Source organism: Protopterus annectens, chromosome 7.part1, assembly GCF_019279795.1.
Source record: "Protopterus annectens isolate FY-2018-M chromosome 7.part1, PAN1.0, whole genome shotgun sequence".
Taxonomy (NCBI): domain Eukaryota; kingdom Metazoa; phylum Chordata; order Ceratodontiformes; family Protopteridae; genus Protopterus; species Protopterus annectens.
The window spans coordinates 418180920-418198990 of record NC_056740.1 but is presented as its reverse complement, the minus strand read 5'-3'; the positions used below and the strand labels follow the sequence as shown (position 1 = coordinate 418198990).

Genomic DNA, 18071 nt, shown 5'->3' with positions numbered 1-18071 from the left:
CCGACGCCGGACCCAGACTTTGGGATTCTGGCTGACTGAGGGCTGCCTCCTGGCAGGAAGAACCCTACAGTGATGACCGCAACAGTGAAGACACTCGAACATCTACATTTATGGTAAAGTGTACACAACTGTACTATCTGGGGAGTTGATGGAGGAGCTGGGAATTATGGGTGAGAGAGGGAGCCAAGATGGGCTGAAGGCTTTAGAATCGGCCAAAGTCCCACAGGTTGAACCAGACTGAGACGGACAACACGGATCTGTCATTATGGTGAGTACATAACTTTCATTTCGTTGCACTGTACTTGTTTACTAGAATGCATGCGTCCAATTCTTCCATGTAACTAGTCTAAACTATTCCATAATTGCTTGCATCTTTGCCTTTTTTGGTTTGAGAAATGTTTTGTATTTCAACTGGGCTGATTCTGAAATTGACCAACACTGTTCAGAGCACTAACTTTATAAATGTAAATAAATAAAACAAATAATAAATAAAACAAAAAACTGATATTACCTTACTTTCTACCTTAGGTCAATTTAAAACTAGACTCAACATTTGGCACTTAACTGGCTATGTCAATGTATCAAGCCTGGCTAACTCTCTCTAGAATATGTAAAAATCTGTTAACCAGTTTACTGTGTAATTTAATTTAATCCGGACTCTAACTCTAACCTGTGGAACTTGTTTAACGTGCTTACTTATGTAATCACTGTAAGTAGTCTGTTTGTAATACGTAATGCTGGTATTATGTAATGCTGTATCTGCTTACCCTTGGAGCTTTTCTCCCCGGGCCTTTGCTGAAAATACACATGCATCCAGTCGGACTATCCCGGTCAACAAATATAAAATAAAATAAATAAATAAAATATAATCATTGAGGACACTTACATTACACACACAATTATTCAAACTCTGACCATCTTTTTATTTTTATCTTAAAATCCATTGAGACTGTTAACTTTTTTGTGGCATTATTCTGAGTTTCACCACATTTTTAATTTTATCTTGAAACATCTACTGTTACTGTGGGTTTTGTTGCATTCCTTTTTACTTGCTAACATCTTTTTTTGCCTTCTCATATCTGACAGACTTCATTATCATGTGTGTTACTTTATTGTACAGTTCATCTTTTCCTATCCACTTACTTTCGTAGAGCTGGACACTCCCCAACGTCCCACAACAAAACAGTCCTAACCATAACTGTATCTAAAGTGTGTGTCATACATAGGTTCATAGGTAGGTACTAGGCTATTGGCCCTAGGGCCTATATAAGCCTAGCCAAAAGGTACCCTGGCTTTCGCCGTCCAAGAAATTATTTTCCTGTGCCCCTGTCGAGCAGAGCTACAGAACTGATCCCCGGGGTGAATTTCCCATCTCCCATCCAGTCATCAAGATTTTCCTTGAAGAGCGCTAATGAGGAGCTTTGTTTGATATAGATAGGTAGTGTGTTCTAGAGTATAGGAAGTCTCTTGGGCAGGAATTTATCTCTCCAGCATGTTCTGTTTATTGTGGTGACCAGGTTTAGGTCCCTAGAGCTTTGTAGCTTGGAGGGATTGGGATTTCTTTTAGTGGAGCATGTCCAACAGCTCTGGGTTTGACATAGCTTTTTATGTTGGGCAGAGATCGCCTCTGAGTAGACAGTATGCGACGGGGTAAAGCTGGAGTTTTTTGAGACTGTGGGCATCTGTTTGAGGCTGGTAATCCTCTTTGTGAGGTATTTCTGCAGCCTTTCCAGTTGTAGATGTCTTGTGAGGTACATACCAAAAGGGGTGTTGTACTCTATAATGGGTCTAATGAGTGACGAGTAGAGGGGAACAATGACCTCTTTTTTTTCCTGGATGAGAAAGCTTTTGTGATGAGGTGTGCCATGGAGAAGGATTTCCTGACTACTGTGGCGATGTGATTATCAAAGGAGAGACTACTGTCCACCTGTGTCCCAAGGTCTCTTATCACACTTTCGGTGTTAAGTAGACTACTGCCTATGTGGTAGTTCATGGGTACAGAGTTTTTACCAAAATGGACAACAATGCACTTTTTGGCATTGAGCTTGAGGCCATGGCTTTGACACCAGACATCTGTCTCAGTGAGGCCCTTTTGTAGGATGTCCACATCGTTAGGAGTTTTAATTATGGCTCCTAGTTTGTAGTCGTCTGTGAACTTTGTTAGCCAAAGACCATCTGTGTTGGCCTGTACTTCAGAGAAGTAGATACCAAGCAGGAGAGGACCCAGAACTGAACCCTGTGGTACTTCACTTGTCACTGGTCTGAAGTTGGAATTTGAGTCTGCTACTTTCACAGTGTGGGTTCTGGCAGTGAGCCAGTTGGCAACCCATCTTGTGACATAGGGATTTATACCTAATTTAGTGAGTTTATCTATAACTCCATAGTTGAGGATGGTGTTGAACGCCTTGGCGAGATCTAGATAGGCTGTGTGAACCACCTTACCCTCATCTACTGCTTTGGTGACCGCTTCAAATAAGTCTGTCAGGTTTAGGAGACATGATCTGCCTTTTAGGTTCATAGGTTCATACTAGGCTATCTGCCCTAGGGCATTTATAAGCCTAGCCAGAGTGTGTTTGGCTTTCGCCACCCATTTTAAATTAATTTTGCTATGCCTTTTTTTGAGGTTAGTATACTGTGCCTCTGTCTAACAGTGACACAGAAGTGATAGTCGGGGTAAACCTACGATCTCCCATCCACTCATCAAGATTCCTCTTGAAGAGAGTCATTGTGGGACTCTGCCTAACCTGGACTGGGATTTTATTCCAGAGTGAAGTGAGCCTCTGGGTTATGAATCTGTCCCTCCAGCATGTCCTATTTATTTCAGTGCTGAGGTTCAAGTCTCTCGAGCCCGTAGCTCGATGGGATTTGGATTTTCTGAGGTGCAGCATGTCCATTAATTCCGGGTTGGACATGGCTTTATACGTCAGGCACAGATCGCCTCTGAGCAGGCGGTATGCCACTGAGTAGAGCTGGAGTTTCTTTAACCGGGCAGCATATGGCATCTGTTTGAGCCCTTTGATCCTCTTGGTGAGGTACTTTTGGGGTCTTTTCAGTTGCTGCAGGTGTCTGGTAAGGTACATCCCAAAAGGGCATTGTACTCAATTACGGGCCTGATGAGGGATGAGTAAAGAGGCGATGACCTCCCTGATCTAGATGTGAATCCCTTCATGATTAGGTGGGCTATATAAAATGTTTTTCTAACCACTTTGGCCACGTGGTTGTCAAATGAGAGATTGCTATCAACTTGGGTCCCCAGGTCCCTAATGACTTCTTCTGTACTTAATGGATTACCACCTATGTGGTAATTTGTGGGCACTTTGTTTTTGCCAAAGGGGATGACTATACACTTTTTGGCGTGTAGCTTGAGGCCATGGCTCTGGCACCAGTTGTGTGTTTCTATGAGGCCCTTTTGGAGGATGCTTGTGTCGGCGGGAGAGTTGATTATGGCGCCCAGTTTGCAGTCATCTGCGAACTTGGTCAGCCACAGTCCTTCCGTGTTGGCCTGTACCGCCGACAAATATATACCGAACAAGAGAGGTCCCAGGACTGAGCCTTGTGGGACGCCACTTGTAACTGGTTTGGAGTCTGACATGGCTCCAGCAATTCTAACCATGTGGGTTCTGTCCTTGTGCCAGTTTGCAACCCATCTAGTGACATAGGGGTTTATATTTAAGCTGGTGAGCTTATCTATAATGCCCGAGTGGGGTATTATCGAAGGCTTTTGCGAGGTCCAGGTAGGCTGTGTGGACCACCTTCCCCTCGTCAATGGCCTTGGTGACTGTTTCAAAGAAATCGACCAGGTTTAAGAGGCAGGATCTGCCCTTAACAAAGCCAAACTGGGTAGGATCCAGTGTCTGTAGGTCCCCAATATCTTTATTTATGAGGTCCATGATGATCCTTTCCATAGCTTTGCAGACCAAGCTAGTCAGGCTTATGGGGTGATAGTTTCCAGGATCCGTTGAGGCACCATCTTTGTGGAGAGGGACCACTGTTGCTGTACACCACTCTTTGGGTACATATCCTGTAGTAAGGCTAAGATTGAACAGTAGTTTTATGTTTGGGTTTAGCTCTTCTTGGAGTTCATGTAGGACGCAGCTCGGGACACCATCTGGTCCCATTGATGCTGTGTTTTTTGCTTTGGAGAGGGCTCTTACCTGAGCATCTGAGATGTCAGGGGCAGCACTCTATTGGGATAGATATTTGCCCTTTTGGTGGGAGAGGGGGAGAAGTTTGCACTGAACCTGTCAGCTAGGATGTTGGCAATGTCTGTGGGCTCGGTGTATTTTTGTCATTTTGGACTAATTCTGAGCATATCTGGGAATTCCCACCCAGGTTCCTAACATAACTAAAGAAAGCCTTGTGATTATCCTTAGTGTCCTGTGCAATTTTTCTCTCAAAGCTGGCCTTAGGCGATTTTATGAGTGCCCGTAGTTTTGCTAATACTGATCAGAGGTGCCTTCCTTTTTGGGATTTTGCTCTATCATGTAGTAGCTTCCTCCTTCTATTGTATAGTTTGTTTATGGCTGGGGTCCACCAGACAGGACGTCTGCCTTTGGAGGATTGGGTCTTGGTTTTATTTGGGATTGCATGATCCATGCATTCCTGAAGGTGTTCATAGAATGCATTTATAAAGGATTCTGCGGTCTGGGCTGTATTTTCCACAGGCCTGGGCTTTGAAGGATTTCGCCTCGGTTTTCAGGCGTGTGAAATTTGCTTTAGAGAAGTTTTTCACTGTGGTTTTCTGGGCAGGGGGTGGGGTCGGGATGTGAATATCCAGTGAGATTAGTTTATGGTCTGATCTTACCAGTGAGGGATACACTTCTGGTCTGGAGCATAGTGTCCCCATGTTGGTGATGATCAGGTCCAGTATGTTTTCCCCTCTTGTGGGAGTGGTAACAAGTTGTTCCATAGCATTTGAGTTTATAAATTCTAGGAACCTTTGGGCTAGGGTGTTGGAGCTAGAGTAATGCTCCCAGTCTATGTTTGGGTAGTTGAAGTCGCCCAATATAATGGTGTCAGCCTGGGATGACATGCTCGACAAGCCACGATGCTTCGCTAGGGACGGCTTGCACCTGTCACCCCTGGGCTTTCGGATATTGGCAAAGGCTCTTGCTACCCCCATAGTGCCTTTTTTAGGCAAGGCTCAAAAGACAAACCTCATCCTCATCCCGACCCCACCCCCAGCCCAGAAAACCACAGTGAAAAACTTCTCAAAAGCGAACTTCTCACTTCTCAAAACCGAAGTGGAATCCTTCAAGGCCCCAGGGCTAGTGGAAACTACGGCCCAAACTGCAGAATCCTATATAAACGCATTCTACGGACATCTCCAGGAATGCATGGATCATGCTATCCCAAACAAAACCAAGACTCAATCATCCAAAGGCAGGCGTCCAGTCTGGTGGACCCTTGCCATAAATAAACTGTACAACAGAAGGAGGAAGCTACTACATGATAGAGCAAAATCCCTAAAAGGGAAGGCATCTCTGATCAGTACTAGCAAAAAATTACGATCCCTCATAAAATCCTCCAAGACCAGCTTCGAGAGAAAAATTGCACAGGACACCAAAGACAATCATAAGGCTTTTTTCAGTTGTGTTAGGAAACTGGGATGCAACTCCCAGACTTGTTCTGAGTTGATTCTAAATGACAAAAAATACACTGAACCCACAGACATCGCCAATATCCTGGCAGACTGGTTCAGTGCAAACTTCTCCACCCCCTACCCCCCAAAAGAGCAAGTATCTGTCCCGGCAGAGGGCTGCCTCCCAAACATCTCTGATGCTCAGGTGAAGGCTGCCCTCTCCAAAGCAAAAAACACTGCTTCCATGGGACCAGATGGCGTCTCAGATTGCGTCCTACATGAACTCCAAGAGGAACTAATCCCTCAAATAAAACGGCTATACAATCTCAGCCTCACTCCAGGATATGTGCCCACAGAATGGCGTACAGCAACAGTGGTCCCACTCCACAAAGGTGGAGCCTCTACGGACCCTGGAAACTATCGCCCCATAAGCCTGACTAGCTTAGTCTGCAAGGCTATGGAGATGATCATCATGGAGCTCATAAACAAAGACATTGGGGACCTACAGACACTAGATCCTACCCAGTTCGGCTTTGTCAAGGGCAGATCCTGCCTTTTGAACCTGGTTGACTTCTTCGAAACAGTCACCAAAGCCATAGATGAAGGGAAGGTAGTCCACACAGCCTATCTGGACCTTGCAAAGGCATTTGACACAATACCCCACTCGGGCATCATAGATAAGTTATCCAGCTTAAATATAAACCCCCTATGTCACAAGATGGTTCGCAAACTGGCTCAAAGACAGAACCCCCACAGAGTGAGAGTTGCTGGAGCCATGTCAGACTCGAAACCGGTCACAAGTGGCGTCCCACAGGGTTCTGTCCTGGGACTACTCTTGTTCAGTATGTACAGGCAAATGTGGGAGGACTATGGCTCACCAAGTTCGCAGACAACTGCAAACTGGGCGCCATAATCAACTCTCCAGCTGACACAAACATCCTTCAAAAAGGTCTCACAGAGACAGATAACTGGTGCCAGCGCCATGGTTTAATGCTAAATGCCAAAAAATGTATAGTCATACCCTTTGGCAAAAACAATGTGCCCACAAATTACCACATAGGCGGAAACCCATTAAGTACAGAGAAAGTTATTAGGGACCTGAGGACCCAAGTTGATAGCAATCTCTCCTTTGAAAACCACATTGCCAAAGTGGTTAGAAAGACCTTCTACATAGCCCACCTCATCACGAAGGGTTTCACATGTAGCTCAAGAGAGGTAATCATGCCCCTTTATTCATCCCTCATCAGGCCCATCATAGAATACAATGCCCCTTTTGGGATGTACCTTACCCGACACCTGCAGCAATTAGAAAGACCCCAAAAGTATCTCACCAAGAGGATCAAGGGTCTCAAACAGATGCCATATGCTAATTGGTTAAAAAAACTCCAGCTCTACTCAGTTGCATACTGCCTACTTCGAGGCGATCTATGCCTGACATACAAAGCTATGTCAAATCCAGAATTAATGGACATGCTCCACCTCAGTAAATCTAAATCCCTTAGAGCCACACGCTCGAGGGACTTGAACCTCAGCACAGAAATAAATAGAACTTGCTGGAGGGACAGGTTCATAACCCAGAGGCTCCCTTCGCTCTGGAATAGAATTCCAGTTCATGTGAGGCAGAGCACCTCACTGACTCTCTTCAAGAAGAATCTCGATAGGTGGATGGGGGATCGTAGGTTTGTCCCAGGGATTACTCCCGTGTCACTATTAGACAGAGGCACAGTAAACTAAACCTTAAAAAGGGCACAGTATACTCAAATCAAGGGGTGGCGTAAGCCATACAGAATCGGGCTAAGCTTATAATTGCCCCAGGGCAGATAGCCTAGTATGAACCTATGAAACGTTCCATAGCCATGCAGACCAGGCTCGTCAGGCTAATGAAGCGGTAGTTCCCGGGGTCCGTGGTGGCTCCAACTTTGTGGAGTGGGATAACCATCGCTGTGCGCCATTCAGTGGGCACAAAGCCTGAGGCGAGGCTATGATTAAACATGGTACTGAGGTAGGGTGCTAGTTCGTTCTGTTCGTGTAGAACGCAGCTGGGATGTTGTCAGGTCCCATGGATGCTGTGTTCTTGGCTTTGGAGAGTTTTTTTTTTTTTACCTTTGCAGCTGTGATTACAGAAACTGCATTTTCCAGTGTAGAGATGGGCCCTTTAGGGGTGAGAGGGGAGTAAATTTAGCACTGAACATATCTGCCAGGATGTTGGCAATATCAGTTGGTTCTGTATATTTAGTGCCATTGTGCTGTAACTCAAGAGTGTTGCCATTGAGATTCGTGACATAGCTATAGAATGCTTTGTGGTTGTCTTTAGAATCAGTGGCGAGTTTGTTTTCGTAACTAGCTTTGGATGATTTTATGAGGGATCTCAGCTTCTTACTGAGGCTGGCCAGGGAGTTCTTCTAGTCATGGGAATTTACTCATTTTTGCAACAGTTTCTTTCTTCTGTTGTATAGTTTGTTTATGGCAAGGGACCACCAGATTGGCTTCCTTTTTTTGGAGGATAGCATCTTGGTTCTGTTAAGGATTGCATGATCCATGCACTCGTGTAAGTGCTTATAAAGTGCATTTGTGTAGGATTCAGTAGTTGTACCTCTATTGTCCGTCTGCATGGGTGTCGCTAAGTTTGCCCTTCTGTCTTAAGATGCGTGAAGTTGGCTTTGGAGAAATTTTTTATGGTGGTTTCCCCAATGGGGGTTGGGGGCAGGATGTAGATGTCTAGGGTGATTAGCTTTTGGTCGGATCTGACCAACGAGGAATTGACCTCTGGTGTGGAACACCAGTTGCCCATGTTGGTAATGACCAGGTCTAGGATATTGCTGCCCCTGGTTGGGGGTCTGGATAAGTTGATCCAAGGCATTGGAATTTATGAATTCCCAAAAACATTGAGCACAAGAGTTGATACATGAGTAGTTTTCCCAGTTAATAGTGGGGAAGTTAAAATCGCTCATTATTAAGGTATTAGGTTGTACCCTAATATTTTCCAGTGTATCAAGAAATGAGGAGTGGAAATCCTGGGGCATGGTGGGGGATCTGTAGCAAGCTACAATTTGGATTGCAGTTTTGCCCAGAGTTTGTTGCACTTTGATAACCTGGGATGCATTATGCTGCGCAACTAGCCTGGAGGTGTGGATATCCTTAATGAATATGGACACGCCTCTGCCTTTGGTGTTCTGGTCCAGGATAGATCGCCGAAAAGTGTGGTATGAGTTATTGCCTGGTAATGCAGGGGTGCTCTCTACAGCCTTGAACCAGGTCTCAGTTATTGCACAGATATTGATGTTCTCCATTTTAAGGAGTGCCTTGAGTGAGTGCATTTTGAGATTTAGACTTTTAGCATTGAGTAGCATTACCCTCAGTATTTGCTTGCCTGTTCCTGCAAGGCATACTAGCTAGCCCAAACTCTTTTTGACTACCTCCACCCTTCTTCAACTTTGGGAATCTACCCAAGTGTGAGGACTGCAATGGTGTAACACAAAGAACATGTACAGTTGTGTACACTTACATAAATGTAGATGTTCGAGTGTTTTCACTGTTGCAGTCCTGGTTTCCCTCCTTCCAGCCCCCTTGTCTCTCTCTCTCTCTCTCTTTTTCCTCTCTATGTATTGGTATTTACTTTTTACTGGTGGTGTTTTCACCACCATAACTTAGTTCCCTATTTGGGGGCTCCTGACATTTGGGCAAGAAAATGTTTTTATACCCCTGACGACATGATGTCAGTCCTGGAGAGACAGCAGTCGACGCAGAAATACTAAGTCTCTGGTATTCGGCCAACTGAGGGCTTACCTGCAGGCAGATCACCCAAGTGTGATGACTGCTACAGTGAATGAACTCGAACATATACATTTATGGTAAGTGTACACAACTGTACTTTACCAGTGAGCAGCCTTGCCCTCCCATCCTCAAGCACAGGGTGATGGTTTCCCCAGTCTGTGCAATCTAGGTCTCAGGTCTTCTCCGTCTGCATCATGGAACCTGACTAGAGAAAATTCATGGCATAGTTAGAATGTATTACTTTTTACTTGTGTAATATTTTGATGAATTACTGGCATTCAGTGTTGTTTACCATGGATATTAATTAAAAAAAAAATCTTAACAATGAATGTATGACAGATCTTTGCATTGTGGAACAACAAAGAGATTAGTCTTTGTAAGACTTAGTGAGGAATGTTCACAGTAATAGGAGTTACCTTTGAGAGGTATGTGTCCCAGACCTATGTTTTGAGGCACAGAGACTGCTAATAATAAGTTCAAAACAAAACCTAGTGATCAGATTCAAAATTTTGCTGTTCCAGTACTGTGTCCCTTGCATTGCTGTTAACTCTCTGTAGAGTAACTTTGAAGTCAGTTTGCCTCAGAATAGGGGGGAGCTCTCAGAATACCACAAGGTGACTGTAGCCTCAGACTTAATTTGTATTTCCCTGCACTTGTTTACACCATCTCCTGATGTTGAGGACGGCATGCACCTGTTATTGGAAGTGAAACAGGCACCTGTGGTCAAAACATTGTTTTAGTCTTTTCCTTTAGATTTCATGTACCTGTCCACATAGGGAGTTATATCTGCCATGATTTCCTTCCTTGTACCTTCCTGCTCTGCAGTCTAATTTGGTCCACATAGGTTCATAGGTTGGTACTTGGCTATCTGCCCTAGGGCATATACAAGCCTAGCCATAACAATTCCCTGGCTATTTCTTCCCACACTGTTTACTTCCCTGGACCCCTGTCTAGCAGGGCAACTGACGTGATCCCCGGGGTGAATTTCCTTTCTCCCATCCAATCATCAAGGTTCCTTTTGAAGAGGTCCAAAGAGGCACTCTGCTTGACATGTATGGGCAGTCTATTCTGGAGTCTGGGGAGTCTCTGGGTCAGGAACCTATCCCTCCAGCATGTTTTGTTTATTGTGATGACAAAGTTTAGATCCCTGGAGCGTGTGGCTCTGAGGGATTGGGATTTCTTTAAGTGTAGCATGTCCAGCTGCTCTGGGTTTTTTCATGGCCTTGTATGTTAAGCAGAGATCGCCTCGGAGTAGACGATATGCGACAGAGTATAGCTGGAAATTTTGGTATCGTTTTCTACAGTTTTCTTGCTTTTGTGCATATGAGCTGGTTGTGTTATGTTCATCAATAAACGTGTTTTGAGTTCTTTAACTGTTTTCTTTTTTTTTTAATTGTGGTTTTGCTTTCCTATAATCTTAACAGGATGCAAACTCTATTAAGAAGATATTTGCAATGAAGCGATCTGAAATTGAACAGACAGAGCCAGTTAAATCTACCCTCCGTATAAGGCATGTAAAGCTTGCTTTGCTACTTTTTGCATACCATTCTAGTATACTAAGTATAATTACTTTATTTAGTTCAATGTATATTTTTCTCTACTGCAGAAGTAAAAGATCAGTGCAAGTAGACCGCTTGTCTGCCATAACCATGGCACTGCAGTACGGTTCTGAAAGTGAAGAAGACACTTCTTCTGCAGGTAGGACACCTATTTTTACCAACTTTTGCTACTAAAGTTGATGAAAGTTTAGGCCAGTCCTTGCACAACTACTTGAGTATTTATTACTGACATACTAATTCTTCATTTTTTAACACGCCCATTAATGCTTTCAAACTTGCTGGAGTCGCACTGAAACTGAACATGCTAGCAAGCTGTTTTGTCTTGTTTGTACTTTGATAGTAAACTCCACTGCCAAATTATCCTTTGCTCACTCAGATCTTCATTGAGGATGGTTCATGTACCATAATAAATGTTTGTTTACCAAGTACTTTTTGTAAACTGGCTCTATTTTGTTCAGCTGTTCCTGTCTCCCTTGTTGAGTAGCAGCGCTGACCTCATCTACAAAGGTACTGAGATGGGTGGTGTGAGACTCTGTGTAGAGTTAGTCATTCATTCTCATTAGTTTTCCTTGCTGTACAGTTGCCACTTGATGCTCATCACAGGGATTGCTACTTCAGTGTCATTCGTCCCAGATAGGAATTATTGGTCAGCAGATGTTTAGCCATCCAGCAAGACTCCCGAGAGCTTTGGGCATCCACAGAGCTGGCTTGTCAGCTCCCCACACTGAGAACATTACTGGGATACGAGATAAAAAGTAGAGCAGCTGCCCTGTCTCTACTTTTTTGCTACTGTATTACATTCAGTAGTGAATGCAATACTGTGGCAAAAAATGAAGCTAGGGCAGTATTGCATTCAGTAGTGAATACAGGGATGTGGGCGGCTACGGTGGTGCAGCGGTTAGCGTTGCAGCCTCACAGCAAGAGGTTCTCCGGTTCGATCCTCGACTGGGGTGCCTTCTGTGTGGAGTCTGCATGTCCTCCCTGTGGTCGTGTGGGTTTCCTCCGAGTGCTCCAGTTTCCTCCCACATCCCAAAAGACATGCCGTAGGTGGATTGGACACTCTAAATTGGCCGTAGGTGTGAGTGTGTGTGTGTGCCTTCTGTGGAAGGTTGGGCGCCGGGCTGGCAACTCGACACTGTAAAACTCCACTGCCAATCATGAGCGGACAGGTGATCCGCTGTGGTGACCCCTAACCAGGAAAAGCCGAAAGAAGAAGTGAATATAGGGATGTAATTCTGGCAGCCTTTAAAGTGGTAAATGCCGTTATTGGAAAATTTGTTTGCTTATTCTGTTTTTGCATTGCTTCTTTTTTTTGTTGTCCATAAAAAGTTGGTGTTTTTCTGATCATGTTTCTTGAAGATTTTTCTTGGACTGATGATGTCTTTGAAGAGATAAGTGTTGCTTGTTGCCAACAGATCCCACTGAATGGTTTTTCACCTTCAGTTGCTCCTTTTGTGTAGTAGATCACTCAGTTTCCTTTTGTAGGATGTGCTCATATTTTACAAAGAATACCATGCTTTGCGGTAATAAGCCTTTGTGGAGCACCTTTGGTTACTTTTGTTGGCAGGCATCACCTCACCCTATCTACTTTTTATGCAGACTTTCTCCCAGTAACTTGAAAAAACATAAAGCTTCTCACCAGAGGGAACTAGAAAAAACAAGTTTGTTACTAAAGGAGTGGGTACAGAGGATGCCTGAGGCTTTAGAGACCCTGCCAGTTTTCACAGAAGCCTCTAAGCTTCTAGCTTCAGGTTGAAGCTTTTTGTTCAGCTTCCATCTCCTCAGCTGTCTTAATTCCACTGGAAGCCAACAGCAGTTCAATGGCTTGTAATCCTGAGCTGCCATAGAAATTTCAGCCGAGGCACAGATAGACATGAGTTCCCTGATGCTCGAGACAGAAGCCACATCCTCAGTGAGTTTTCCTTCTATTTTTGTTCAACAGTCAATATTCCCCAGGGACAGAACTTTTACTTCTCAAAGTTGTCCCTTGATTTTTGACATGGATGAGAGGTTACAACTTATCTCTGGCTGTCCTATTAAAAATGTCTGTTTTGATAAGATCCTTGGTTTAATGAGGGGGACATGTTAAATGGGTGTGGGTACCTAAAGAGCTTTTCATATCCCATAAAAATTAACTGTAACTACTGGTCATTGATGAGACAAAGCTGATTGCCATCCTCAATGGTTTCCAGGCTTTTATGGATGCATTTGGCAGTTTTAACTGTAGCTAGTTTGTCTGTTTCCAGCATTCAGGAAGCCAGATAGTTTTTGCCAGGTGGAGTAGGAAGCTAGACGCATGTATGAAAATCCACTGACTGGTCTTGCATTCATTTCACTTGCTGCTTTCATAGCTTCAGAAACTGGCCATGGCTAATAATGTCTTACCTGATGATAAGAAGGTGTGGTGCTGGATGGATTCACCAAGGTGTATAGCTGTACTGCTTTGGGCACTCAGGTCATAAACTGACAGCTACACACTTTACAATGGCAGGGTAGTATTTCAGAATAGATGGAGGAGATAGACAACATTGCTGATGTGACCCTATGTTAGAGACTGTTAAAACTTGTTGAGGCATCCTCAAGATAAACTGACACACCACTGAATGTAGCCATGATATACCATGTATGCTGTTGCAAGGCAGTTGGTTCTGGCACAGTGCTGAGGAGGCACTCTGTGTTAAAAATCCAGAAGTTCATCATATTGATCACTGCTGCAGTAGCCTTAGCTGTATGGGTTATATCGTGCCAAGGATATAACAGCCAGCCTGCTTCCAAAGCTTCAGGACTTCAAGCTGAACTGACTAAAAGACAAGTTTGGGGGCAAAGCCATTCAGAGCTTTACTGCTGCAAAAGAGTATGCTCCTCTTAGGCTTTTAAGGATCGACAGTTGACTTGTGCAGTACTTTGCTGGGCAGATAGGTTTCCTTTGTGGGAAAAAAAATTCCATTTTCATAATTTTATTATGTTATTACTTTCTTCCCCAGGAAAGATATTTTAAAGCTAGGATTGTTGTGTTTTAGCAGACTGTCTTGAGACTGTAACTTACTTTTAAACAGAGGACTCATTTATTCTGTCAGTTTAAAAGTAGTGTAAATTAAGAGAAAACATTTTCTATGGAGAATTTTGTTTTTCCTGTGTGTGGCCGACATAGTGTTGTAGTAAAGTGCTTTTTACTGTGTTTTTTTTTCTGTCACAAAAAGTAACTTTTGTGGGCTGGTAGTTTTACGAGCAATTGATGCTTGTCTTTCCTAGGAAAGAAGCACCATTTTCCTCTTGACCATTAAACAGAGTACCAGTCCAACAGTCCGTCTTTCTTCCAGCTGCAAAAAGGAAAAGTTAAGCAAACGGCCTTTGCCACCACAGCAGGCTAGTAATTTGCGTCATCTGCAGGTGAGTGGCTATTGCTTGTACCTCAGACCACTCATTTTTTACCCCAGATCCATCTGGTTTAGCCCCTGAAACCACTGTGTACTGGGGGTTAGCCAAATCCTCTATGGCTGTTTGGGGGTCCCCTCAGTGGCAGTGGAGAGCCACTCTTGTCAGCCCTGAGAGATGGAATAAGGAAAGTTTCCTCCTTCTGTCAGAATGTTTTGCCAATCTCTACAGAAGTAGCTGCTGCCATTGGTAACATGGTTGGCCCCATTTATTCTGTCAAAAAGAAACAGAAAACCAAACATGTTGTCTACTCCTCATAAAATTTCTTTCGATAGTAGTAGTTAACTGGATATGGCTCAGTGCTTAATTCAGGCAATTGCTCTTCTTGTAAAGTAGTTTCAGGTAAAAGAAGGAGGCATCCCTCTCTTCCTTAAGTGGTTGAACATTCTGAATCTGAACAGGAAGATGCAGGAACAGATGCATGTTTTTTCCTCTAATATATCTGATTCAGACTCTGAGGAGAGCTCAGTGCCTGATTCTTCCTGTGGGTGTTTCTCTTTCTCTGAGACTGTTACTAGAATGTGCCAGTATTTTCTGTGGGAGAGCAGTGAAGTTTCTCATTCCCTCAGAAAATACTTTGAGTAGTTATAGAAGGATTTTCCAGAACCCACACTCATTGCTCCTGTTCTGTCTGCTTTAGAGGATGGATGTGTTACAGGCTGCAGTTCTCCTGATACTCAGCCAGCTACCCTGAAAAAAGGGAAATAGTATGTATAAAGTTCCTCAGTCTTTAAATTTTATACGCAGTTCCCAAACCTGACCCAGCAGCTACATAACTGCTGCTAAGGACTTACTTAATTCCAAACATGCTCATTCTGATAAGGGTTGGAAAATTAATAGGTATGAGGAAAACATGTATACTTCTGCAACTTTTGATTTTCAAAATTTTGAATTGCAAGGCTCGTGTTTGTTTTGACAAAACATTCCTCATACTTTCACTATTTATCTATAGTTTTTTTTTGAGGGAAATCTGCTTTAAACAACTTAGTTCTTTCTATTGCACAGGCCACTGCTCCATTGTTTGCAGCGTGTTTATTACTCTGTTGATACTTCTTCCAGAATCCAACTGGTTGGCTGGAGTATCAGCAATCTTTTGTTTTGATTTTGGGAGTTCTAAAAAGGGCTGATTTCCAAATCATGTATTCAGAAAAGTGCCCTGTTGGGGTTTTTTCTCTTCCTTTTCTTATTGTAGTGTTCATGTCTCCCAGAAAGGGAAATCAATGTGGGTGGCAAATTCCCCATAAAGACGGTCATGACCATTGTCTTTATTGTTTGGGTACTTCCCACAATCATCCAAAGTGTTCTGTCTGTCAGGCTTTTGTGCCTAAGACCGTACATAGTTGCCTCTTATTCTTGTCCATATGACTGGAGAACCAACATCTTAAGTTGTTGGCTCAGGGTGGTGTGGTGGAATCTTTCAGTCTGAAGGGCCAGCCTTCTGCTAAGAAAAAGACTAACAAACGTTAGGCTGGATTTGACTGCTATCCAGCCTTCCGTGGACATCTCTCTCAAGGCTGATGAAAGCCTGGAGGAGTTTGAGGCCGGCATGGATCTGGCTTCTCGCACATCCTCTGAGGCTTTTCAAATGTCTGTGCTGGATGTTGGGGGGGGGGTGGAACGTTGACTGATTGTATCCGAAGGGCCAAGAGGGATTCCTTCCATATTAGCGAGGAAGGAGAGTTCTGTAAGCATTATGGAATCTCATCAGGAGTCTGCCCCTCCAAGGGTGTTTCAAGTAGATGTCCTGCAAAAAAAGAAATAAAAGACTAAGCATATTTCCACAGTTGTGAAGGATCCCCAGTGTGAATGGCAGGATTTCACTCAGGGCTTATTTAATGCTTTGATGGCCTTGAAGCCACCTCAAAGGGTGTCTGTTCCTGCTCCTCCATGATCTTCCACTCCACTCAAGAAACCTAGAGAATTGGATTCCTCAGATGAGGATCTGGATTCTGGTAAATCCATGGCTTATAATTCCCAAATTCCTTATCCCTTAGACTACAGTTCATAGCAGGAGGATTCCTTAAGTCTAGACTCCTCTTTGGAAGCGCTGTCCTTTGGGGATACCATTGCCAGTATAATGAGCTTTGTGTCATTGTTTTCAAGTCTCTAATATTCAAAGAATGTATTATGAGTTTCTACATATGGAGTCTCCCAAATCTTTTGCTGTTCCTTCTGTTCTGGCTGTCCTTTTGGATACCTTTTCAGCAGCCTCTGTAGCTCCTGTCACCTTCCTGCGCCTAAGAAGCCAGATAGGTTCTAGAATGTGCCTGAGGAGTTCAAATTTCCTTATTAATGACCTTTTGCTGACCCTTCTGTAGTGTCAGTCTCTTCTGACAAACTATACAGGTTGTTACCCTCTATCAAGCTGTTGCCTTCTGTTAAGGATAGTAGGGCCATGGAAAGGTTGGACGAGAAAGTTTGAAATGCTGCCCCTTTGTCATTTTGGGTCATTAACTACCAGACTTGTATGATCAGGTATGTTTTGGCTCTCCTTTCCCGGGTTTCTGACCTTTGTGACTGAGGGGGAAGACTTTGGCGCTTTCCCTGATGGGCTGCACTTCACAAGTTGCCCACCATTCAGTTAAATGCAGCTGATGCCTCTTCCTGGGATGCTTCCTTTGGTTTTGTTATGAGGAGTTATTCTAGTCTTCGTCTGCAGGCTTTCACTGATGACATTAAGCCAAACTTTTGGATGCTCCTTTAGATAACAAAAGTCTTCTTGGTTCTCCTGCTGATCTTTTTAAGTCCCTCCAGGACAAGGGCAACGCGTTACAGGCTCTAAAACATATTTTTGTTTCTTCCATTCCTAAAGTTCAGAGGAATTATCCCTCTGTCAGCCTTTTCGTCGGCAGTCTTGACCTCCTTCCAAGGGCATGAAGGGTTCTAAGATTGTATCTCTTGCTAAGTCTACTCAGACTCCTGTCTACCAGAATCCTTCCTTTCAGGACAAGGATAGATCTAGTTGACATTTTGCTTCCTCCTCCTCCTGTCGGTCAGGTTCCCTTGTCACTCCTTTTCCTGTCTTCTTCTAAATTAGCTAAGAATCACTTCAGACTGTTTGGTTCTGTCTGATGTCCTTCAAGGATGCATCTGCAGTCATAATAAATGGGTTGTCCTGTCGTCAGGCAGCCCTTCGGTCGGCTGGATTCCAAAGTCTGGGTCCGGCTTCGGCTGATGTCGCACTTCACCCGACGTCATCTCTGCTGGTCTTCGGGTATAAAGGCATCATCCGACGCCATTTTCCCCAGTCTTTCTTGCCGCATGGCGCCCGAAGCAGAAGCTGTTCGCAAGTGCCGGTCGGTCAGATCCAGAGATTACTACTACCGAATACTACTTTGAAGACTTCTAAAAAGCTAAGTACCCCGTTGGGGACTCTTTCTTGCCTCAGCCGATGTCAGAAAAAGTAAATAACTGTTTAACTTGTGGGAAACCAATACCTCATAAAGATTTCCACTCTTACTGCCTACCTTGTTTAGGCCCAGACCACGACGTAGCAGCCTGTTTAGCCTGTGCTTCCTTCAACCGACGAACGCTTAGGCGCCGGTCGGAGTTTGCTGAACAGTTTTTCTGCTCAGATTTTGCGTACATTATGCCGTCGGATCCTCCGACTACCCAAATTGTTAAAAAACGCAAAGAAAAAGACCGACACTCGCGGTCCGCGGTTTCGCGAAACCACGGTTAAGCAAGTCATGAGTGTCTCGGTTTCGGCGAAACCGAAACGG

The 18071-nt window shown here is 44.0% G+C and overlaps 1 protein-coding gene across 13 annotated transcripts in view; it reads left to right on the top strand.

Moving 5' to 3' along the window:
• PBRM1 (polybromo 1) overlaps window positions 1-18071 on the top strand; it is a 2726611-nt gene that overhangs the window by 686649 nt on the left and 2021891 nt on the right. For 11 of the 13 annotated variants that reach the window (XM_044078866.1, XM_044078875.1, XM_044078867.1 and 8 more), the window contains exon 11: window positions 10780-11053. In XM_044078866.1, coding sequence (XP_043934801.1) covers window positions 10780-11053 — 274 coding nt within the window. The remainder of the gene's footprint in view (window positions 1-10779; window positions 11054-18071) is intronic. The other 2 variants (XM_044078877.1, XM_044078870.1) reach the window with 1 other exon arrangement.